Source organism: Arvicanthis niloticus, chromosome 5 (genome assembly GCF_011762505.2).
Source record: "Arvicanthis niloticus isolate mArvNil1 chromosome 5, mArvNil1.pat.X, whole genome shotgun sequence".
In the NCBI taxonomy this organism is placed as follows: Eukaryota; Metazoa; Chordata; class Mammalia; order Rodentia; family Muridae; genus Arvicanthis; species Arvicanthis niloticus.
This window is the reverse complement of record NC_047662.1, coordinates 55,994,631-56,020,725: the sequence shown is the minus strand read 5'-3', so window position 1 is coordinate 56,020,725 and position 26,095 is coordinate 55,994,631. Positions and strand designations below refer to the sequence as shown.

Genomic DNA, 26,095 nt, shown 5'->3' with positions numbered 1-26,095 from the left:
TCTTAGGAACCCATGATGGAAGTGTGCTGTACCTAGATTCTCCCATTTCTCTCTGTTTCCTACCCTCAAAACTCTGTCCCACCCGGTACCCAGCCATTAGCCATTGGCATATTTATTGATCGATCAAAAACCAATTGGAAACAAGGACCTTCAGCATCTGGACACACAGATTCCCAATTGAATGAAAGCATTAGAACCAATCTCTAACATCTCCCACCTTCATTTTCTCTGACCTTATTTTTTAAAATAATCTACTAACTCCAATGAGTGCTGCCTGCATGAACACGCATGTGTAGCCGCCCAGCAGAGTGTGGACAACTTATCAGTATACACTCTGCTAAAGAGAAATGACTGTCCTCCACAGGATTCCATGGAGTTCCAATAGCTCCTCAGCTAAAAGTGGAGCTTCTCCCATCCATGCCAGAACACTGACAGGCTTGATCGTGTGTACACTCTTGCTGGTAATCACAGATACCATGAATTCATGAGTATAAAGCCCCTACCTTGTCTAAAAGACAGTATTTGACCGAAACCCTCCCATTCTCTGACTTAAATTCTTCTCAGTGTATCTTTCACAAAGTTCTCTAAGCCTTCTGATTTATAAGTACCCCAGCCACGGGCTTTTGACCAGATTGACAGTATTGGGCATGAATTTCCTCTTTTGTCATAAGACTCAAGTCCAATTAGAAAGCAGTTAGTCACCCCCACAGCCCTGTCACTATTGCTTCAATTGATATATCTTATTGGATGGTCAGTATTATAGCACATGCAGGCTCTATGCCTGAGTAAGTCCACTGATGCTTTTCCTCCATAATCAGCCTTTGTATTACCTTTCAGTGTTATGAAAACTAGCCAGCTGGGAAGTTCTTGGCTCGGTTCTAGCTGTATTTCTCTGTGCCCTACAACTAAAATGTGCTGTGTCTTCAGCAATAGGGTTTTTTTAGTCTAACTGTTGGGGCAAGCAAGAACAATGGTAATATCCTATTTTTTTTTAGGGGTGTCTGGGACTTTTCTGATCAATGAGTCACAAGAAGGCATCCCACGCTTGTATAAAGATTCTTACTTACTAACCCAGGTCTTCTGGGGAGAGCATTGTCCACCCATGAAGGGTGACTCCATTCAAAAATCCTTTTGAACTATATATTTAAATTATCTTGCAAAATAGTGTGTTTTCATAACAATTTTTATTTTAGTTAATCTGATTCTTTCCCCATCCCCCATGGTTGCTTACTCCTTATACTCTGTTTTCTTCTTTTCTGTTCTTATAACTACATGGGTCCAGCTCTTCTTTCCACATCTGAAGGCATTTTCCTGTCCCACTTGCATGTGTCAGTTTTAGCTTCCTGTCCTGTATAGACACGCCAAATTAAACACACAAATCTAAAAATTCAGAGATAGGAGCCCAGGTGTTTATCTTTCTGGGTACACTATTTTTTTCTTAACGTTCATAAGTAGTGGCCCTGTTGAAAGCATTGCTATAAACTATACTAGGCAATTTAGTGTTGACTATTATTAATAGATAGCAGCCATCACCTCACTGATTTATTATGAGGCTATTTATAATAATAGTAGGTTCAGGGATAACATGTCAAGACTTAGTCAGTACTTTCAGCAAAAGCCTTCAGATAAACATAGAAATTGCAATTACAACAGTTCAGTGCCCAAGGTACAAGAACACATGTGCATGGGAGCACAGAGAAAGCTCCCTCAACCAACTCTGAGGGCAGTCATATGTGGGACCTTGTAAGAATAGCTTGGTTCCTGCTCAGGCACTGACCTCGAACCCTGGACCCTGATGGGATGGCAGATGTTTTGCCATGCCCCCCAGATTCCAGGCTCCTGACACAACCTCCCCCCAGACTCCATTAACCGGTGCCTTTCAGTCACATAGGGCAATGCCGCCCCTCCTAAAGAGGTGTCACCTAGCACAGGTAGAGGGTGTGACTACAGGCTTCAGCCTTGATTTCCATATTAATGAGATACCTAAAGACCAGAGGGTGTAGCCAATTACGTATTCTTTTCCCAGACCCCCAGACCCCCAGACCCTCAGACCCTCCTCCCTCTTTCCTTTCAATTTAAGTCAGGTCTGCCCTGACCTAAGTGGGGGTAAAGCAAGATCCATCTACCATCTGCCATGAACAATAAAGCTTATGAAACCCATGGACTTCCACATTGTTTTTTGGGGGGCTGCTGTGGAGGAGCCACAGAGAAAGCCTTTAACACCTCTGCCATAGCTGCAGCTGCTTAATCTCTCACCTGAGGAGCTTCTCTGCATTCCGCCATGGAGGCCCACCTCTTCAAGCAAGCTAGACTGGCCAGGCTGCCTTTCAGCCAAGCAAGTAACCAAAGAATCCCTTCCTGCAGGGAGTGGTCGAGGCTTCTCTCTCTCTCCCTTGTTTCTCTTAGTATGCAGGCCAGTTCCACCGGCACACCCACAGTCTCGGTTTGTCCAGGCTCTCCCCAGTGGCACCTGGAAGCCCCTAATGGAGACACTGGCCTCCAGGTTCACTTGAGAGCCCTCCTCCCTCCCCCCACCCCCCAACTTCAAACTGAGTGAGAACTCTCCCAATGCAGGGTGGGGCTCCTCAGCACTCGCTGCCCGGTGCTTCGAGGAACCAACTCAGTCAAAGATCCTGCGCTTGTGCCATGCTGAGCCACAGTTCCAGCTGACTGAGCTGTGGCAGCACACTCGGGAATAACAACACAGCCCAACAGAAACCCACGCCTGCTCAAGCGCCCATGCGTGAGCACATCATTCCCTGAAGTCATGGAGGGTTTTTTGAAGGAGGTCAGCTCCTAAGTTAACAGAGTGAATGTTGAGTAGATAGTTATTGGATATGAAGATGAACTACAAGAGCTGGATAATGGAGCCAATATAGAAGTCTGGAATCAAAGGAGAACATTAAGACTTTTGGGGGATCATATAATACAAAAAGAAAGGTGAATTCAAGTTCAAGGTTTGAAGATGCAGCGGGGATAGGATTTTGAGGCCCTGTGAAGTCTAGTGAAGGGCTTTGAAACTCAGGCAAGGACTTAGGACTTAAATACCATCATTAACATCATCATGTTAATGATGGTATTTAAAGTAAAGTCCCACATCTGTAAACTAATCATTTCAAACAATAATCCTGTATAGAGAACAGGACATTAGAGGGTGAGCTCTATTAGGTAGAGCACTCACTGAAGAGTTTGTTCATCAGGCAGCAGCTGAATCAAGGCGACAGGGAGAGTGAAAATGGATGAAATCCAAATGCACATATGGAACCTCGGCAGTATGAAGGCCAAAGCCTGTGGGCTTGTTGTGGGGAAGACAGCAGCTGATATGACTATACTTTCCATTCTGTGGCTATGATGTAAGAGTGAGCTAGAGGAACAGGTGGGGGATTTGGGCCCAGATTGACATAGAAAGAAGGAAAGTGTATGAGGGAGTAGGGTGAGTAGGTAGATGGGAAGACCCTCTTGAACCTGAGCCTAAAATATGGAATCCCAGTTTGGGATGTACAGCCATTCCACAACGGACTGGGAGAGGACCACACACTTAGAATTACCTTTGAGGGTGGAGGCGATGGTCTTAGGAAGGGCAGCCTGGTAGAATGTCTGCAAAAGCAGGTTGAGAAAGATCCCCAAAACCCTTCTGATTTTATAGGCTAAGATGGCACTGTTGAAAGTTGGGGCATCTCTAGAAGGAGAAGAGGGAGCAAAGGAGGAATAGATCATTTTAATAGTCAGCCATGTAATTGCACAGTTGCATAGGAATCCTCCAAACCGTAAAGAATTTGAGGGAGGTAGGAACACAGGTTCACAATATCCAGGCTACACCTCATTTTACCCAGCCTAAATAGTATGGCACTAAATGAGCTATTACTTGTAGCCATTGATCAAATGCTAATGGGAGCCCAGACATGCCCACCTCTGTTGCAATATCTTTTATATGCCTAATAGAATTGTCTTCTCTTAGGCTTACAGCCCCTGTCTGTCCACATAGGCCTAGTCCTGGAAGCTTCCAGCCTCTATATAATCTATTTTAAGCCTAGCATGTTTTTAATGTCTGAGACTTACTGCTGAATAAGCTTACCCTTTCTTGTTCTTTCTGACTTCTGGCTGGCTGGTTCAACGGAGCTGTTCTGGCTCAAACTCCTCTCCAAGCTGACTGAATCAATCTAGCTTCTTTCTCTGGGGCTCTCCTAAATTACTCTGCTTGGCCTCATACTAACTTTGGCAATATGTTCTAATCTTCCGACTCCTTTTCATTCTCTGGTTTGTTCTGTCTTCACCTGTGTCTAGCTTGTTCTCTCTATTCAACCTGTCTCTGTACAACAGTCCCCGTAAAACAGCCTCTTCCCTCTCTCTTTGCACTTCTCCCTCAAGTAGCTTCGCTTTCATCTCTATTTTCATAGAGTTGGGCATATCCTATTCTGCAAATCTTTTTCTGATTCATCACTTTGTGTGTCACTCAATTAGACATCAGTTTCAAAACATGCATCCTTCTACAAACTAACTTTAGCTTCATTGTTTGGGATTAAAGGTATATACTAAGGGCGTGTCTATATTCTAGCCAGAGGGAATAAAAATGTGTGCTAAGGCTGAGCTATACCACAACTAGAAAGTTTTTTTTTTCCTTCAGTAAATAACACAATCGTGGTGTTCACAGCATGATCAAATATCCTGCAACACACCTCTAAGGTGGTCTCTCCAGCTCAGCCCTTGTCCCCATTGTCCCCTTCTCACAGTATAGCTACATTCTCAGTTTCTGGGCCTGTCCCCTATTTAAAAAAAAAAAAAAAAACCTATGGGTGCCACTCCAAGCACAAGGTGATCAGGTGAATAGCTGAATGACTATCAAATCACATAGACAGACTCACATCAGACTCCCTGGAGTAAGGCTTACACTGTTTGCATATCTTTGAATTTGAAAACATGCCAGTGGTTGAAAATTCACGCACCGAGGTTTCCTGAGTCTATTGTGCCTATGTCTGTAATTCTAAACACAAAGTCTTCCCTAAGTGATACCTCACTTTGTTCTCTCTAGGGAAGGCTCCCAGTGCGCTGGATGGCAATTGAGTCACTGAACTATAGTGTCTATACAACCAACAGTGATGTGTAAGTAAGCACCTTGCCTCTCAGAATTTTTTTCTTAAAAAAGTATATATTTGGGAGAAGTGCTAAAGAGAAGCAGGGATACCCTGGGATACTGTACAGGCAATTCCACTGGCCTGATCTCAGGGACCTGGCAGCTACATATGTTATGACCCACTACTGCCACTAGGTGTGCCAGGCATGTGCAGCAGATAAAAGAGGGATAAAACGAAGCTGCAGAATAGAAGTTTCCGATTAAAATCCCAAGTGTCTGCAGAATAGTCGACTGCTTGTATCTGCCTAGACAGAGTAATCAGCCCTTAATAATTCTGCAGCACTAAGGTCTGTCAGATGATCCTGGGCCAGAAGGCTGAAGATCAGATGCTCCAACGTTTTGTAGTATAGGGACTGTCCAGGTGTTCAGAGGTCTCTATAAATTGTCTAAGGTTTAGAAGCTATGCTTTGTGCTTCCCACAATTTTAGTTAACTCACTCATTCTGGATTTCTGATGGGGTTGAAAACTTATAGTCTCATAGCCAATCCTGGCTATTTACCTTGAGAGAAAAGATTTGAGTGGATGGTTTTCAGCTGACATTCATTCTAAAGCCAAGGAAAAAGCCAGGTTCAGAACTAAGTGTTTTAGTTAGGAGAGATGACAGAGGTTCTGGTTAGTAAACAAAATGATGGACTGGGTATTGGGACTATCTTTGTACCTCACTGGTACAAATTGACATAATTATGCTCTAATTGTATTTTGAGAGAAAAGTTTTATTTTAACAGGAAGGGTGATATGTAGGAGGAGCTAAGGTGGGAGGAGTATGGAGAGGAAGAGAAGGAGTAAGAAGAGGAGGAGGAGGAGGAGAAGGAGAGGAGAAGCTTGGTGATGAGAGAGAGAAAGAGGGGGGAAACAGGGAGGCAGATGTTCATGTGTCTACACCAGTCAAAGATAGTTGATATATCTAGGTATTGGGTTACACTTCTGATTGAGCATCACCAAACTTATAAAGCCTTTAACATTTAAAGAAAATTGTATAAAAGCAAAAAGGAAAAGGGAGCATGGAATAGGAGTTTTCTAGGGAGGGGAAATGGGGAAAGGGGATGGCATCTGAAATGTAAATAAAATATCCAATAAAAAAAATGAAAAAATAAAATAAAATCCCAAGTGTCAGGTTTGAAGGTGTCTTCTGCCATCACATACAAACTTCATGTGATGAAGTCATAACTTCTAGAGAGAGAAAGGGTGTAGGGGCATCCTCATGAGTCCATTCCCTGGACTTAGCATAGAGGAAGCAGCTTACAATTGCTGCCATAATGGTAGGGCCATGCCTTCCTACAGCCTGCAGCGACAAGTCACTTGTACACTATTACAGAAGGAGAAAGTAAGGCCAGCAGGGAGGGAATGCTTGTCCCAGAGTCCTTATTTAGGGAGGAGGAGACTACCATGTCCTCACTGCACGTGCGTCACCAGGGTGTCTCCTTTGGAGGACTATTCTTAGGGGTCTTGTATTTTCAGTAGTTTATACTAACCATTCAGGTATCAGACAGCAGAGAAGGGTCTCATCTCCCAGATGTTTGGTGTAGAATTCATTGTCTTCTACAGTAGCATTCACTGCTTACTGGGTTGTTTGGAAAGATGAGTCACCCCACTCCCACCCCCACCCCCAACTGTGAGGCCCTCTACTAACTTAAGAGGAACCCATGCTGTGTGCAGGTCTCTCCCTAGAAAGCATATGATTAGCATTTCTTCTTTTGATAAAAAGTTTCTCATCAGGGTTTGGGGGGGTGGAGGGCAGAAGCCAGAGTGGTCACCCTATTCACTGATGACATTTTTTTTTTTTATGCTGTCTCTCCTGCAGATGGTCCTATGGTGTATTGCTCTGGGAGATTGTTAGCTTAGGTGAGTATTTTAATTTACCCACCAGGTGAAACACTGGGCAAAGGGCTTAGTGCCTCCAGAGTCTCCCCATAGCCCAATTCCACAGGACGCTCTTTAATTCCTCCAATGCCAGCAGCAAATAGGACCTGCAAATAGAAGTGTTTCTGCAGCAGAAGACAACTGTCCACCCTTCTGTTTCTAAACACCGTGTATTAACATCATACTTAACACTAAGGGCCTCATGGCTGTGAGATTCACTCTAATTTGTTTCTGCCTGTGCATGAGTGTCAAAGAGCAGTAACAAGTTACCCTTGTAACTTTAGATGGATGTTACACAACCAGTAAAAGTCCCATCCTGAAGGCCATTTAATTTCACCGGCAAAAACCCATACCCTGAGCCAAACACTTTATGTATAACATGGTTTTATAAATTACTATCTTTAAGTTGCAAGTTGCAATATTGAAAAGTAATGAGAGGTATTACATAGGATTTCCCTTCCTTTGAAGGTTTTCTAATAGTGGATAACTTTTCTACATTATGCTGTATAGTAAAGTAGGAATTGCATAAATATAGACTTCTGGTATGAAAAATGAAATGTCATTGGTACATGAGATGTGCTCTGCATAGGAGAATCGGGGGAAAGGAGAGATACTGTCAGGAGTGAGGTCTTGGTGGGCTCTCTACACTCAAGGAGTGGTAGTACTGTGGTGTGGTCAGTGATGTAAGTCCAGCCTGGTACACTGTAAGGTTGTGGAGGAGGTCACTTAGAGTGCTTGTTCTCTATCCTCTCCCTACTCGCTGCTTAGCATCAGAGCAGGAAACACAGCCTTCTGTGTCAGTGGGACTCACAGACCCTACTTCTTGTGTTCCAGGAGGCACCCCATACTGTGGCATGACATGTGCAGAACTCTACGAGAAGCTGCCCCAGGGCTACAGGCTGGAGAAGCCCCTGAACTGTGATGATGAGGTGTAAGTCAGGCCTCACTGAGGTTATTTCATCTTTCCCTTTCTCCATGTGACTCTAAGAGGGTCATCATCACCTATAGTGGCACACTCACATTAAGATATCAGATGCGACGAGCAAGGAGCAGCAACGTTCCCTGCTGTTGACGCCTAGGAGAGTGATTAAGGTACAGCTCCTGAGAAGGGTGGAGTGAGGAAGGACAAGGACAGAAGAGTATGAAATACAAAATTGATCATGAAAAAGGCAGGAGACTTCTAATTCAGGTTGGTGTAGAGATTTTAGAGTCACTCCAATAAGTAAGTGATAAAATATGCTATATACACTGCCAGAGAAGAAAAGTAATCACCAATGTTATCCAGCCATGGCCCCTGAAAGCTATAATAACAATTAGCATGTAAGACGTGTCCACAGGTAAAATAGTGCCATGAAGGTCATGGTAGTAACCAACTTTTTTATGCCTGGATGTTAGGCCCACTCCATAAGATGAAAGCCATTTTTCAAGACCATTAATTGGACCTGTAGCTAGACAACTTATAAGGCTGAAGAGAACTATGCTAAAGGAACATGGTATTAAACCAAGTCCCAATGACTCATTGTTAAACCCATAAATTAGTGTATCTCTCAAATATCATTAGAGAAATTTCTTTTTTTTTTTCCTCAGTAGATGGTAATTAACACCAAGACCCAAAAACTGGTCAAGGTACAGAGAATAAGACTATGGAGTGCTCAGCCCTAAATGAGATATCCTTATCATCCTCTGTCCTCCTAAGTCTTTGAAGGGCATTATGGAAAAGGAAGCAAACGATTCTAAGAACCAGAGGCTGTGGCTGACAATAAAGAAACAATATTTGGGGGAACAACAGGGAAATTACACATACGAGCTCACAGCAGTTGGGACAGTATGTATATGACCAGCACAGGCTCAAGCTTGACAAAACCCCAGTATTAATGGTAGAGGTAGACATGAAGTTCCACCCCCAGCTGAAGAACTATTGGTAAAAAATAGCTTCCAGAAGAGGTACAGTGTTTTTTTTTTAAGGGTGTGGGTCCTGGTAGGTTGAACATTCTTCAGTGGATGGTCACAGAACTAAGAGTAAAGAGGCAGCAATAACTGGACTTAGCAGATTTGAAAGAAAATGAGGACAATAAGTTGGATATGGGATATGGAATAGATCTTGGAGGAGTTGAAGTGGGTTAATATGATAAAAATACAATGTATAAAATTCTCAGAAGAATTAATTCATGTATATATTTATAATTAAATGTGCATATATAATTATATTTAACTATGTTGTATATTATTATATAATACATTAATCGTATCATCATAATTATATGTGGATATTCAATTATATATATATGTATGTATATATGTATATATGCATGTATTTCTCACTGTTCTGAAATCTGGGAAGTCCAAGATCAAAGTTCCAACAGAATTGGTGTCTATGAGCTGTTTCCTAGTTCTTAGAATGTCTGTCAATAATTGGTCCATTGCATCTGGTTAAAGATGCCATTTGTTTTTAGTGACAGGACACACATGGGCATTTTATAAGGGGAACTAATGTTTTAGAGAGGTAGTATTCCAAAAGAAATGCTGCTATAGACAACTAACTCAGTTCATTCCACATGGCTACAATAGCTGAGATCAAAGTTCTAAAAGAATGGCAACAAGTCTGCACTAGACCTACAAGTGAAGAAAGGGGATGTGGGTTTGGAGGAGGAGAGGAAGGCACTTTGGTAACTTTTTAAGTAGACTGTATATATTTTATGCCTGACAGTGTCACATTTCTCAGTGACTTAATTTTGTTTTTCTTCTGTCTCATACTTCATTCCTATGTTAAACCCAGGTCTAAAGCACACTCGGAGTTAATCATTTCACTCTTTATGTTCAAAGGTATGATCTAATGAGACAATGCTGGAGGGAGAAGCCTTATGAGAGACCATCATTTGCCCAGATATTGGTGTCTTTAAACAGGATGCTGGAAGAACGAAAGGTGAGTACACTTTGATACAGGTCCTCTTTCCCTGGGAATTTGTGATGTGCTCAAGGTGATCACTAAGAAGTCATTGATATAATTCAACAAGCTGTTCTAAGAATAGCCTTAGTATTCTTGGCACATAACAGATATGCTCCCCAACTTTGAGAAGCTAGAAGAAAATAAAATTTCTATGTAAGATATAGTCACTCATATATACAATAAGATACAACCTATCTCTTAGAGCTGAAAGCAATCGTATTCATGTGGCCCGTCTCTTTAAATTTATATATGAAGAAACAAAGAGGTTAAGTGATTTGGCCAAGAATATACAGACAACAAAGTCTGGCCTATAGTTTACTGTGTGGAGGGTAAAGAAAGTCTATTGAACATTTTAAAAAGTAGCTGCCTGAATCGATTTACGGGTCAACCGGCAAATAAATCTAGGTTAGCAAGATTGTCCATACAGGGAGAAGTGAAGAAGTGTGGCCAGGGAAGGAGCCTACACTTGTGAACCTTTTTGGGGAGAGGTCAATGAGATACCAAAGGAGGTCAGAAACTAGGGCTGGGGGAGTAGTAGGGAATTTTATTTAGAAGTCAAGGGATGAAATTAGGAAGAAAACACAAACACTGTCACATACACACAAAGGGAGTGAGAACAAAAGGTGTCTCCCCCGCCCCCAGCTGTGAAAGATAAGGAAGCCAGGACATTGACCTAGCTGCTCCAGGAAGAGACAGAAGCAATGTGGTGTATTTTAATCCTTTCTCGTTTCAGACATACGTGAACACCACACTTTATGAGAAGTTTACCTACGCGGGAATTGACTGCTCTGCTGAAGAAGCAGCCTAGGGAGGTGTCCATGGACAATTGCCATTTCTCTTCACTGCCACGAGTGCGCCTTGACACCTGTACTAAGCGAGCAACCCACTGCCAAGAGATGTGATATAGAAGTGTATATATTGTGCTATGTGTTTGGGACCCTCATCATACAGCTCATGTGGATCTGTAGTGTGTTCTGACTCTAATATGACTGTATATACTGCTCAGAGTAAGAATGTGCTAAGATCGGGATGCCTGGTTGTGGTTTCATATAATATATTTTTCTAAAAACATGGATTGCACAGGAAGGTGTGAGTGCAAATACTGTAATACATAACTTGTAATTGTCCTAGATGTTTTTGATATTTTCCTTTATAACTGAATGCGATAAAAAGTATTTTACTGTGTACATATAAGATACTGTTTGTTAACCTAGCCATTCCCTTGACAGCACAGGAAGAAAAGCGAGGGAAATGTACAATTATATTAAATGTGGGTTACTACACGAGAGGCTGAACATTCCAAGTAGCAGAAAAGAGTGTCTCTCAAGTCTGCTCCTCACATGCAGAAGCCAGTTTGTTTGGTCATGTGACAATTTTTCCTGTGATTTTACAGCACCCAAATCATTCAAAAATATTAACATCTAAAAACTTAGTAGACTAAGAACCTTTAGAGAGATATAAGTAAGGTCAAAAAGCAAATTGATGGGACTTACATTTAGTTTCTATAGTAATCTGTTGTACATTTTAAGAAGTAAAAATAGGAATTCAGGAGTGATGTGTGACATCTATGACATGGAGTTACCATCCCCACATGTATTGACTGTCATATCCCCACGTGTATCACACACTGTAAAAGTTTGCAGTTTTGATCACTTGTGAATTCGCTGTTGATGTGGTAGCCACCTCCTGCTAATGGTTCCTCCTGTAGGTGAATAAATGTCTTGTCTACCCACATTCTGTCCAGGAGTGTGTCTCATAAAAATATATTTGGAAATATTATTTTTAATATGTCGTGTTAAGATGCATGGAGTTGGTGAGTACATACCCAGGTCAGGAAAGCAAAGTATACAAGGCTGGTAAGCTCTACAACTCTCCCCCTTACTTCATTGTTTTGCCTCAGGGGAGCACACCTCTAATTGCATCTACCCATCTATAGCTTCACCCATAGGAGAGAAAGAAGTTGAACGTTTAGCAGGCATTACCATCAAAGACCCCAGCAACCTTCTCCAGCACTGTAGATGTTCATGTGTTAGCTGTTGAGAATCCTTGTGATTTTCCTCAGTACCAACCTCAGTTGACAGAATGATGTCAACAGTACGTAGCGGTACATTTACCAATGCTAGATTCTAATACAAGGAACTAGAATTAGAATCTTTTCTAATTTTTCACACCATTAAACATACTTAAACAAGTAACTCAATGTACCCCAAAATGCACTAGTTTTCATAATAGCATATTCAAGAGAATACAAAGCACAGGAACAATGCTGCCGCAAGCGTATAGTTTACTTAACTAAATGGAAACTTGAATTTAAAAAAATGGGAGAGCACCAAGATGGTGAAGTAGGCAATCATTCAGCATTCATCCCTCTACAAAACCACTTATACATACAGCTAGCTGCTGGTAAACCAAAAAGAGGCCAGAGAAGAATCCAGGACATAATAAAGAATCTGCAGCCACATAGTGGAGAAAACCCAGGTCTAAACAAATACACATATGAGCAGCGGTAGACTTAGCAAGTTGTGCATTTGCACGCATGCGTGCATCTGTGTGTATGCATATGTACGCAACAAAATTAAAGAAGAGGTCATTAATTTGAGAGAGATTAGAGTGCCATGAGAAGAGTGACAGGAGACTGGGAGTAAAAAGAATATACAGTCCTCCTCATATATAAAATTCTCAAAATAATTAAAAAATAAAAGGTCGTCAATGGCAAGAATGAGTTCATAGTTTATAATCCCATAGCAGCACATGCTAGATACAACGCTGAGAGCATGCTATCACAGCAAAGTCTTTGACTTCCAGCACAGTGAACATACTGTTGGTCACCTGTGACTCAGCTCCACCACTGATGAGGAAACCCTTTACTTTTGTGGTCTGCAGCTTTCACACTGAATGTTCCATGGCTTTTATTTAGAGCTACAGTCAAAGTTAATATAGTCTGGTTTCCATAGGCTTGTGTGGTGGCTTGAACAAAAATGGCCCTGTAGCCTCAAAGGGAGTGGCGTTATTGGAGGCGTGGCCTTGTTGGTACAGGTATGGCCGCTCTGGAATTCTTAGCTACCTCTCCAAGCACCATGTCTACCTGCATCTTGCTATGCTTCTTCCATAATGACAATGGACTAAACCTTGGAACTCTAAGCCAACCCCAGTTAAATGTTTTCCTTTATAAGGATTGCCATGGTCACATTGTCTTTTTACAGCAATAGAAACCCTAAACAAGACAGCCTGCTTTCAAATTATATACAAATCTAAGAGAAAAACAAAAAATACAAACCTTAACCTAAAAGAGATTAAGACAGTGCTGGTTCAGGGAACACAGACCAGGCCTGATTCTGTTCCATGACTGGTATGATACTGCCTCTAAGACAAGAAAATCTGCTCTGTTGACAACAATGAAAATCAGGTGATTTACTTCTGTGCATTTATGATAAGGACAAGCTCTGCTTCCAGGATAGCTAAAGAAAATGGATATAATTTGTTAAGAACATAATTTGTAATTCTGTTTATTCAGATAGGGTCTCACTGTATAAACATGGCTGCCCTGGGATGTATCATGTAGACTGGGCTACACTTAATAGTGACTCTCTTGCATCTGCTTTGGGCTGCTGGGATTAAAGAATACACCACCATATCTACCTGGTAAGGTTTTTAACATCAAGAAAATGATGTCGAGTATGTAGAGAAAAAGAAATACTAATATGAGAAATGGCCTCTATAATGCCAGGGGCTCATTTCTTCAACTCTGCACATTCACAGAATAATGCTCAGTGCATAGGAAGTTGGGTTTGAAGTTCAAACCATCATCTCTTTCCATGCTCAGTCAACTCTAGAACCCGTTGTGAAAATAGAGTCTTTGAAATGCACTCATTAAAACTTCATGCTGTATCTCCTTCTTGTTTTCTCTGAGAAAGTTTGAGAAATATCTATAGCAATGCACAGATTGAGGATTGCTTGAGCAATGTGATTAGTTTTCCTAATCACGTCATCTTTCTCTTTCCAGAGGACCAGCTCCAAGCAAGCCTTAGCATTCACTAAAATTACGACCTTTGCGCGCGCACACACACACACACACACACACACACCTGGATAAGATAACTCAGACACAATATTAGAAACTCATTTGGTTTAATGAAAAAAATATGGAATGAAATTTGAAATAGATTAAATGTCCATAGTAACAAAATACAAAGGCATCTTGAAAAAAAAAAAAACTCTCCTCCCTATTCTCAGGGTAATTGCTCTTGTGATTGGTGGGGAACATTCGGGATTGTACAAGGTAGTGTAGTGAGCATTATAAATGCTTCTTGTTTTTTATCCTTTTGGAACAGGGTCTTATTATGTAGCAGACTGTCTACTCCAGATCTCTACTAAATGCACTAGAGCTCCCACCCCTCATATTATTCTTTCAACAAAAGCCCAGGGAGATGCTGTGGGACCATCCATTACAGGAGAGAACTGATACATAAGAGCCTGGTGTCCCACACCCAGCATTTCAGATAGTGCACCATGCCTGCCTGGATGCTGACATGTTCCTGCCTTGATGGTAATGGACTGAACCTCTGAATTTGTACGCCAGCCCCAATTAAATGTTGTCCTTATAAGAGTTGCCTTGGCCATGGTGTCTGTTCACAGCAGTAAAACCCTAAGATAGTCTTCATGGGATAGATTTTCTCCCTGCCATGTTGAAGTGTGCGTACTTGACATAGGTCCACAGGATTGCAGGCACTCTTGCCCAAGGGGGATATGGTCTTGTGAACAGAGCTGCTCAATAAGAAACCAATGCTTTCTATGTTGTTTTTCCTGTTTCTTTACCTCTCACGTTTCCCCCTTCATGAAAACACCATTACAAACAAGGCTAGTTTCTTATTAGGTTTTCTAGTCTAGAACTTAGCATGGTGTCTACATAGTTTTAGTAGGTAATCAGGAACTTTCAAATGAACTAATGAAAGGAAAACAAAATGTAACTCATTTTCCAAAGTCTACTGCACTTGAATACCTAAGTTAAAGTTCATATAACTTATGAGTGGAATATTCCAGTCTCAAAACCCATCTCCTTTAAAAATGCTTATCTTGTATTAGAGTCAATGGCTTGCTCACTTGTTTTCATACAATATCAAAGGCTTGCATAGGCTGGAATAAAAGTACAGTCAATCTAGTCTGTGAGCTTCGAGTCTTTTGCAGATAGCAATGTCAAAGGGCAAATGTTTAATTTACACATCATATTCAGTAAACACATAATTCACATCTTAGGTACCTCAATGGAGTACTTTGAACTAGAATATATTTGACACAATTTATTGATACTATCCAATTTTGCTAACACACCAACAATGATTATAAGACAAGCAACCCCATCTATTCATCTATTTCTCTTTCCTAGGGAGATAATCTGCCCCTCCATGCCCAGTCCTTACTCTATATGTAACTTCTGTGACTCTACAGATTGTAGGTTGGTTATCATTTACATAGCAGCTAATATCCACATATAAGGTAATACATATGGGACAGGTCACTCGGGATGTTTTCTTCTAATTTCATCGATTCACCAGTGAATTTCATGATTTCATTTTTAACAGCTGAGTGATATTCTATTATGTAAATGTACCACATTTTTTAATCCATTCATCTGTTGAGGGACATCTAGGTTGTTTCTAGTTTCTAGCTATTATAAATAGACCGACAATAAACATAGTTGAGCAAATGTCTCTGAAGTAGAATAAAGCCCTTTGGGCATATGCCCAAGAGTAGTATAGCTAGACAGGCCACCTCTTTCAGAAGACTGGATAGGTTGCCTGTAGACCTTCTCTGCTTTCTCTGTTCCCCAAGTAGACAAAATCCCTCAGCACCCCACCCCCCACCCAGAGCTGCAAGGGAACTCCCCAGGTGCCTTCTGTGGATCCCACGGACCATCCCCTCATTGTATCTCTCCCCCAAGTTCTCCTTGTGTCCCAGTCCCAAACTCAGGCAGACATCTCCTGTTTAACCACAGGGCATACTTGCCAGAAGACTAGTTAGGTGGCCTGCACTCTCTGTTTTCCCTGAGGTCCAATCCTTCAGGCTAGACCCATCTGCTGCCTCCCCCAGCCCCACCCCCACAGTGTCCACTCATCCAGTAGATCTCACAGATCATCCCCTCAACCATGTCACTGTGGCTATACTCATAATAGTCAAAAACTGGAAACAACTTATATGACCCTCAACAAAGGAATTGATAAAGAAAATATGGTATATTTACACAATGGAATATTACTCGGCTATTAAAAAAAGCATCATAAAATTTTCAGAAAAATGGATGGAACTAGATAAAATTCTGAGTAAGGTAATCCAGATCCAAAAGACAAATATGGTATGTATTCATTTATAAGTGGATATTAGCATAAAGTAAATGATAACCAAGCTACAATAAGTAAACCCAGAGGCTAGGTAAAGAGGAGGCAGCACATGGGGGAGGGGACACATGGATCTCCTGTGGAAGGAAAAATAGATTTTGTGGATGGATTAGGGATGAGTCCAGACAGAGCAGGAGGGATGTGGTAGAGGGAACAGGATGGAGGGAGAGAGAATTGGAGGGGTACTTGGGCAGGTAGTGGGGAAAGCTAGTGCGATTGGAATTTCCTGGAACCTATGAGGGTGGCCCTAGTGAGGACTCCTAGTAATGGAAGACAGAAGGGGTGTGGATCCTGGGGAGGAGGGGAAGAGAGGGACTTAGGAGAGGTGGAAAGAAGGAAAACTGTAGTTGGGATGTACTGTATGAGAGAGGAATCTATTTTAAATAAGTAGACATAATACATGAATGGATGAATGAGTGGTATAGCTGGATCTTGAGGGAGATCTCTTCCCAGCTTTGTGAGGAACTGCTACACTGATTTCCATGGTGGCTGTACAAGTTTGCCGTCCCACCAGCAATGGATGAGTGTCCCCTTACTTCACATCCTCCCAAGCTGTCACTTGTGTTATTGACTCTGGCCATTGTGACTAGTATTAACATGAGATTACAAAGTTGTTTTGATTTTTATTCCCTTTAATGCCTAAGGATGTTGAATATTTTTTATACTGATTATAATTAAATGAATGAAGGAAATATCTAAAAGAAACACAAAATTTATATTTTCTACATAATAGAAACTTGCAAATAATTATATAAAATCTAATTTAACATTATCAATCCATGAAGTTGAAGCATAGAATTTATCAGTTAGTATACTATAGAAAATGGCTGAAGTGAATGTCATGACTTTATTGAAAATTTTTAGTCATCTTTCTTCCTTTCATATGAATATTTAAATTACATGTTATATAGATTCAAATTTTATAAACACTAATTGGAATTAGGTTGCAATTATATATATATTTTAAAAATTTTTATTGGATATTTTATTTACATTTCAGATGTTATTCCCTTACCCCATACCCCATCCCATTCAGGAACCCCCTATCCCATCCCCCTTCCTCCTGCTTCTATGAGGATGTGCCCCCACCTACACCCCCACTCCCACCTCCCCACCCTCAAATTCCCCCACACTCAGCATCTAGCCTTCATGGGACCAAGGATCTCCCACCTATGCCTGACAAGGGCATCCTCCCCTATATATACAGCTGGAGCCATGGGTCCCTCCCTATGTGCTCCCAGGCTGGTGGTTTAGACTCTGGGAGCTCTGGTTGATTGGTATTGTTGCTCTCCTCATGGGGCTGCAAACCCTTATTTCACTATTTGCAGATGATATAAAGGATGACTCGAAGGATAAACAGGCTGAGAAAGAAATTAGGGAAATGACACCCTTCACAATAGTCACAAATAACATAAAATATCTTGGTGTGAATCTAACCAAGCAAGTGAAAGATCTGTATGACAAAAACTTCAAGTCTCTGAAGAAAGAAATAGAAGAAGATCTCAGAAGGTGGAAAGATCTCCCATGCTCCTGGATTGGCAGGATTAATATAGTAAAAATGGTCATCTTGCCAAAAGCAATCTACAGATTTAATTCAATCCCCATCAAAATTCCAAATCAATTCTTCATAGAGATAAAAAGAGCAATTTGCAAATTCATTTGGAATAACAAAAAATACCCAGGATATCAAGAACTATTCTCAACAATAAAAGAACTTCTCAGGGAATCACCATCCCTGACCTCAAACTGTACTATAGAGCAGTAGTGATAAAAACTGCATGGTATTGGTACAGAGACAGGCAGCAATTATATATTTTTTATTTCATTTTATTTACTTATTCACTTTACATCCTGTTCACTGGCCCCCTCCCAATCATACCCTCCTACTATCTTTTCCCCTCCCCTTCTCCTCTGAGCAGGTGGGGAGTCCCCAGGTATCACCCTACCCTGTCACATCGAATCTCAGCAAGGCTAGGCACATCCTCTCCCACTGAGGTCAGACAAGGCAGCTCAGACAGAAAAATATATCCCAAAGACAGGCAACAGCTTTTGGGATAGCCCCAGCTCCCTTTGTTCAGGACCCACATGAAGACCAAGCTGCACAGCTGCTACATATGCATGGAGAGGCCTAGGTCTAGCCAGTTCTTTGGTTGGTGGTTCAGTCTGTGAGAGCTCCAAGGGTCCAGGTTCGTTGACTCTGATGGTCTTCTGCGGAGTTCCTATTCCCTTTGGCCCACAATCCTTCCCCCTATTCTTCTACATGAGTCTTCAAGCTCCACCCACTGTTGGCCTGTGGTCTCTGCATCTGTCTGAGTCAGCTTCTTGGTGGAGCCTCTCAGAGGACAGCCATGCTAGGTTCTTGTCAAGCTCCACCCACTGTTTGGCTGTGGTCTCTGCATCTGTCTGAGTCAGCTTCTTGGTGGAGCCTCTCTGAGGACAGCCATGCTAAGTTCCTGTCTGCAAGCATAATGGAGTATCATTAATAATGTCAGGGGGTGGTGCTTGCCCATGGGATGGGTCTCAAGTTAGGCCAATTATTGGTTGGCTGTTCCCTCAGTCTCTGCTTCATCCCCCGTCCCTGCATTTCTTGTAGACAGGGTAAATTTTGGTTTGAAAGTTTTGCAGGTAGGTTGATGTTCCTATTGTTCCTGTCCCTGGAGTTCCTGCCTGGCTACAGGAGGAGGTCTCTTCAGGCTCCATATCCCCAATGCTGTGACTCATAGCTAAGGTGACCCCCACTGATTCTCGGGTGCCACCCTTAAATGCTTCTCCTTCATTTGAGTTTCCTCTTTTTAAAATTCTGTTTAGATCTGTACCTCACTTTTAATTGGGTTGTACTCTTGATATTGGGTTTTTTTTTTTTTTGAGTTTTATGCATATTTTTATGTTAGTCCTCTATTGAATATGTAATTAGTAAAAGTGTCTTCCCATCCTGTAGCCTGTCACTTTGGCCAAATGACAGTGGCCTTTGTCATGCAGACACTTTATAAGTTCATGAGGTCCCACTTATTGTTGATCTGGGTGCCTGTGCTAACGGTGTCTGTTTGGAAAGTCTTTTCCTGTGCCAATGAGATCAAGACTATTCTCCACTCTCTCCTCCATCAACTGAACAAGCCTTCCCTAGCAAGCATTTTCTCTGGATGGTGCTTGACAGTACTCCTGAGGGTCATTTCCAAATGAAGCCATCAATAACACACAAACGCAAAATCCATGGCACAGACATAGCATCACAGGGTGACAACTAAAGGTGACTGTGTCCCCCTATCTAATCTTAACTGGAAGCACAAATGTTAGAACATTTTTAGAAAAATGGCTATTATTCTGTATGTCTGAAGTTATCCCAAAGGGCAGTAGTTCTTGACTTGGGGGAAATAAGTGACTTCGACTGGGTAAGTGAATTTACAATTCTGAGTCTTCAAATAATAAAGATAGGCATTATCAATTTGTGATGAAAAATTCAACAATGCCAACGAAGCTGTTTTTAATGAAAATGGCAGACAGTGGAAAACTGCTCAGTAGGAATGTGGTCATTTACTTCCCACTTCTGCCCCCTGGTGGATGATAAGGTTCTAAGCGCAAGGAAAAGCTGAAAAGTACATGACATTTTGTGTCACATGGAGATAAGCAACTAAATGACACACATCAGTTTTGGGAGTCTGTGAAGTTCTTTTTTGGTAAAAAAATGCTTTCGCAATATGACAAATCTTTTAAAGCTCTAGATGAGTGGCAAAAAAATAATTATTCCACTTTACCTACAAACTTGCCTCAATACTACCATTTAGTAGGTATTAAAGCACCAGCCTCATTTACAAACTAAACTGTTGGACATATCATTTTTAGATATAATCCACTTACTTTATTACCAACCAGTGACAACTGGACACTTCAAATAGATGGGTGACTCACAGAACTGCACACAACCTCACCCAGCGAAGCTGTTCCTTTGTCTACAACACAATCCCGTGTAAACCATCAGGGTCGCCGGTCTTTGGTACATCTCTCTTGAGATTCTGACCAAAGCACTTCATGTTCTCGAAATACTTCGACACCAAATGAAGGCCATTTTCACTCACCACACAAATCTCAGAATTAGCAAGCAAAATTTTTAAGCATATGGATCTATAGTCCTGAGGAACACTGGATGGTAACACGAGCCAAGAACTGGAGAGCCGGAGGGGCCACGCCACCTCTAGCAGCACCTCCTGTTTTTTACTAGAATAATAATGTCCTCCTCCCCCTTTCAAAGATCCATTTTGTTTTATTAATTATGTAACTAACATTTCTCCTAAACATATTTCAGAAACGAGATGTGGCCTAATTAAGCTCTTAGAACTCTGATTAATTTACTTTAGAGACTCTGCAGGTTTTGGCAACACACAACACACATGCATCCTTTTTACACAATAAGCTTTCCCCGATCAACAGCCTTCAACTTGCTGATCATGTTCTATTAAGAAATCTACTGAAATCCAAAACAATATACTGGAAAGGTAATTGCTTGAAAAGGGAGGAAGGAGAGATCCGACAATGCTACAATCACAGGATCTAAATTTAACTTCTGGGTTTTATTTTGTCTTTAAATGAGCATGGCTATTCCAGAAATACACATTGGCATACTTTGAGTTTACTGGCTGCTAAAATTTGGAAAGCATTATACATTGCCACCTCACCAGAAGCTGTGTTTAGATAAACAGCTTCAGCTGTTGCAGGGTTTTGAGTAAGACAGCAAGCACTTTTCTCAGCCCAGTTGTGCTTAATACATGATTCTGAGGCACTAGACACATAATGGTCACTAAAGAGAAACCCAAGACAGTGACTCTGGGTTTGTTGTCAGAATCTAATGGGAGTATTTAAAAATGGAGTTGACCTTTATTAAGAATTACACAAAAGTGAGAAATTGAGAAAAAGTGAGAAAATTAAGAAAAAATAAAATGAGAGAGAGGACTTTCATTCATTCAGGAAAGGGGGTCGGGGGAAGCTATGGAATTCTTTTGTTGCAAGTTATATGTCCATGACAGAAATTTGACCAGGGCTGAAGTAGGCTCTATTAGGATTGATTCATTCTCTGAGCTAAGGTGGGCCAGAACCAATAGAGCATGTCTTTCTGGCCCAACCAAGGAGACGGTCATGCTTATGGATGGTTGAAGCCCTACAGTGTCTGACTCCACCTTTGCTGGGTTTGTAGCTTGGCACTATCAGTCACTTGGTTGGCATCACTACCCTCTGATCTTTGCTGGTGTCTCTGGTGTTGCTAATTACACTAAGCTCTCGTTGTTCCCACATTTATATGACAAGCATGTAGCTTTACTGTGGAAGAAGAGTTAATGATGACAGTCAAGATGTAGCTGTAGATTTTCTTGGTTACCCCACATTTAGCTCTTTGGGATGGCCTGAGGTGGTCTCTTCTGCAAAAGCCTCGCATTAGAAGCCTTCCTGACTGGCAATTTAATCTGTTACCATCAGCTGTATTAGAAACAAGAAAATAAGAAGGCATAGAATCTGAGTGTGTCTTTCACTGGCTTTGGAGACGTGTGTGTGTGTGTGTGTGTGTGTGTGTGTGTGTGTGAGAGAGAGAGAGAGAGAGAGAGAGAGAGAGAGAGAGAGAGAGAGAGAGAGAGAAGGGGGGGGAGGCTGCTGTCTTTCCACCCAGGCTCATGCCTTCTCATTTATTGGGTCCCTCACTCATGTGCTTCTGTACTCTAAATATTCCCTTGTTAACCCTTAATCTTCCTTTCAACCGCAGCCTTGCTGTGATATGTCAACAATCTGAGTTTTCACTATGGGTGTTTTTTTTCTCTTACCACCCACTGGAGGATAGCTTCTGCATCAGCACCACCTTAATTCCCCCTGGCTAGGAAATGGCTACTTTTAATTGGTAATTGCTTTATACAGCAACATTGAGTATTTGCAAGTCTCAACATCCGGGTTCAACTTTCAACAGAGTCCCTGCCACCTGAAAACTCTCCCCAGAGCAGAAAATCCCTTATGATGATTTCAGATGTGAGACAGTTGAGGATGTCACCTTCACGCACTTCCCATGATGCTCCAAGCCTTCAGAGCACCTTTCTCCGGCCTCACCAGTTCCCATCATGCCCCCAACAGCCCTTGGGCCCCACCTTGATGATCATAGGCAGATGCTGGATTTTTCTTGCCCTGAAGGATGGCATCACATACACAGAAGCCAGCTTCCTAAACATCCTGCCACTCCAGGATTCTGGAACTGTGTGACCACCCCAAAGCACACAACCCCCCTTCCGTGAAAGATTCCCCCCAGCATCTCACTGTTAGGCATACCTTAGGGCTTGATGCAGGAAGGAACGGAAAACAAGGCTTTAGGGCAATGCTGGGCAGACTTGCAGGGATGGACTCCTGGTTCGATTCCGAGGTCTCAGGCCAGTTCTCACCTACCTCAGCCAGTCTGTAAGAACTGGCCCATAATACAAGCAGAAGGAAACACTGAGCAGAAGCTATACGATGCAATCCAAGCTATTGCAAGGCAGAACTTAAAGCAGTTCTTGAAGGCTGGGTGAGTGGCATACTAGGAAGCACTGAGGAGACCTGGGCACTTTAGAATGGAGAGATACCCAAAAGCAAGCCAGGAGGTCTAGGAAACCTGCTCAGGAAATGCAGGTTTATTGACAGCTTAGAGGATCAGCAGTGGACAAGTGTACATGGTCTGTGTGCTGTCATCTCATTTCTACAGTACAGCATGGGAGACTGCCCAACACCCTTCATGTACCTTCACCAGCTTCCTCAAACACCCGGACTGTTCTTTCTAGTTATCTGTAAGCTGTGTCAGGAGTCTGAAAAGCCAGGTGTTTTTTGCTTGTTTATTTGGTTTTTGTTTTGTTTTTTTTTAACCTTTGGTTTTGTTTTTGTGATGATGCTGGGGATTAAACCCAGGGCCTTGTACATGCCAGACCAGGGTTCTATAACTGGGCTACATACTCAGATGACTTTCAAAGCATAGTCAACATGTTGCTTTTGCCCATTTTAGTAAGAATAATACTAAAGTCATTAACCTTCCTTATGATGCTTTGTTTCACACACTTTGAATTGAAAGTGGTCCTTTGCATCTGTTTTCAAACAAGAAAATTCTTCACACTTCTAAAAGATGGGTGGAGATCCAGAGGGAAAAGTGAGGGACTATTAGCAGCTTTAGTATCACTACATGACACCCTCCCACAAACCCTTCCACACCTGGAGACTCAACTGGGCTCCTTAGTGCCTCGCTACACCCAAGCACCTGTGGCCATTAGCTCACTGAACCCTCAGCCACCTTCATGGCTGTAGGTACCTGAACTGCCAGCAAACAGCCAGCCCTAGAACTGTCAGAAAGGCCTGGGACATGGCAAAAGGACCTGGCAGAGGGAAGCGAATGCTCACGACTACCCACAGTGGATCAGAAACTGTCCACTGTTGGGCAGGACCAGGACAAAGTGAGCAACTGCCCTGAGATGGATTTTCTCTCGTGGGTAGAGGCGTATATAGTCCACAGTCACTCAAAGGTGGAAGTGAACTGCCCTCTCAAACAATGGTGAGTGAAACAGTCTGAAGAGAAAAGGGAGAGTAAAGGACTCTCAAAGTGGCAGGGAAGAGAAGTGTAGCTATGCTCCACAGGAAAGAAAAAACATCTTCCCAAGCCAAAGATAATAAAAAGAACTTCTCATGAGGTGAAATAACACTGAGAAAACTGATGTCCTTTGGACTGTCTTGTTCCCAGGGCCCTTTGACCTTCTGTGGATCATGGCTACTCTCAAGCAAGGAACTCGGGCAAGGCATGACTCACCTGAGATTCCATGTGTTTAAGACACGGTCTTTTTGTAGCCCAGGCTGGCCTCAGACTCCCCATGTAGTTAAAGATAACCTTAAATCTCTCATCCTCCTGCCTCTCCCTCCCCAGTGTTGGCATTACAGGTGTGTACCACTAATGCCCAGATTTATTTGGTACTGATGATGAAAACCAGGGCCCTCTGCATGCTACGGATGCATTTTACTAAGCACATCCATAGCCCATGAGACTCCATAACTCGATTTGTAAAATAAATGTGCCTTTTGTGGCATAGTATAACTCGGTGTGATGCAAAGTGTCTGGCAGCCAGTAAATGGAAGCCTGTTGGCAAGAGCAAGGATGATAAAGGCACTGACATCTACCTTGGGTCTTCTCCACATACCTACAAATGACCTGATGCATGCCCTAGAATCATCCCACCAAAGTACACAGTATCTCTATTTCATAAATCAAAATGTCCTCTGTATAGATAGCTTCTATAGTTATTAATAAACTTCCGTAGTTATTAATAAACTTGAGTCAGGCTTTGAGCATTTTTCCAGTTAAAACACAATGATCCTGGGTGCCTGGGACTAGCGGTAGAGAGAACTGTAAACAATTTAGAGAATGACACCCTCTCTAGGAAATTACCTGCTGAAATGTTCTCTTCTGTGATTAACTGGCACAACATATTATCCCCAAAGATTACGAGTACTTTAGAAATGGAGGAAATGTTCTGTTTATTGTCATGTTTGTGCATGCACATGTACCCATGCCACATTATGCCTGGAGATATGAGGACAAGCAGGAGTTGAGTCATGGTTTGCTCATTCCATGGTGGGTTCCAGGGATCTAACTCAGGTTGTCAGGCTTGGATATGGCAACCACTTTCCAGCTGAGCTATCTTGCTAGCCATGTTTTTCTTCCTGGCCAGTGAGAGCAGCTGCAAAACTTCAAAAAAAAACCTCAAGAATGCTAGGCTAGCAGTTTCCACCACTGACCTGGTTTTCCCTCTTGTTGATACCACTGTTTAGCTAATGAAACATAAGCCACATGTTTTCTGCTTTGGACTAGACAGCAGTAGCCAGGAATAGGTAATGGTAAAGATGTAAATGCCTTCATTTAAAATGAACCTTAGTGTGAAGTTTTATTGATCTAAAGATGGGTGGATTGATGGCTCCAAGGTGACCTTGAGTATACTAGGCAAGTGGTCTATCACTGAGCTACCTCGAGTCATGAAGACCTGTCATAGTCTCTAGACTATATGACGAGTTTATTTGATAAGTTTCCCTTAAATGGTTTCCTTGTACATTTTCACTTAAATAATTCTTATAACAAATAATAATTGTGATAGTTTTTTTTTTTTTAATGAATATGTCTTTAGGACTTCAGAAAATGTAGATGTCTTTGAACTGTGCAGTATCAAAATGAGAACATTTATGTGACACACAAAGATCTGTTTTTATAACCAAAGAATTAAAGTTCTTTATCCAGTTATTGTTCCTCAACAATAATAGTTGTTCCTTGCACTTCATCACCAACCTCATTCATTGCCTCAACATGGACATCCTCCATGATGAGCTGCTCACCGGGCTCCCCAGGAGGGAGGAAGCTTGCCTCCTCAGGAGGGAGGAAGGTTGGCTCACCGGTTAAGACTGTTTGATTGGGGACTGCAGAAAAATCCATAGACTTAGATTTTGACCTTCTCATGTTGGATCGCTTCACCTCTGAAGAAGCTTGGCCCCAAAATGTGCTGCTCTCTGCACTTTTCGAAAATGATGTATCTGACACACCTTCTGACGGACGGAAGTAAGACAGAGCTGCCAACTCTGGGTTGACGGAGTAGTGATTCTCATAACTCTTGTCACTACAAAGAAGAGAGTACACATCAAGAGTGGTCTTTAGTTGCATAGACTTATGACTCAAATCAGAAGTTAGAACAGAAATGGATTATGTTCAATGTATTACTTAATTAATGCAAATGGTACAGTTTT

General features: G+C 41.9%; 2 protein-coding genes across 5 annotated transcripts in view; one reads left to right on the top strand and one right to left on the bottom strand.

The window, feature by feature from the left end:
* Positions 1–11,672, top strand: part of Tek (TEK receptor tyrosine kinase) — a 117,087-nt gene extending 105,415 nt beyond the window's left edge. For both annotated transcript variants that reach the window (XM_034503307.2, XM_034503306.3), the window contains exons 19-23: positions 5,030–5,100; positions 6,933–6,973; positions 7,826–7,922; positions 9,815–9,914; positions 10,672–11,672. In XM_034503307.2, coding sequence (XP_034359198.1) covers positions 5,030–5,100; positions 6,933–6,973; positions 7,826–7,922; positions 9,815–9,914; positions 10,672–10,746 — 384 coding nt within the window. In that variant the 3' untranslated portion in view covers positions 10,747–11,672. The remainder of the gene's footprint in view (positions 1–5,029; positions 5,101–6,932; positions 6,974–7,825; positions 7,923–9,814; positions 9,915–10,671) is intronic.
* A 6,389-nt stretch (positions 11,673–18,061) lies between these two features.
* The window catches only part of Eqtn (equatorin), a 31,703-nt gene continuing 23,669 nt past the window's right edge, over positions 18,062–26,095 (bottom strand). For 2 of the 3 annotated variants that reach the window (XM_076934657.1, XM_034503543.2), the window contains exon 8: positions 18,795–25,968. In XM_076934657.1, the coding sequence (XP_076790772.1) occupies positions 25,596–25,968 (373 nt within the window). In that variant the 3' untranslated portion in view covers positions 18,795–25,595. The other variant, XM_076934656.1, reaches the window with a different exon arrangement.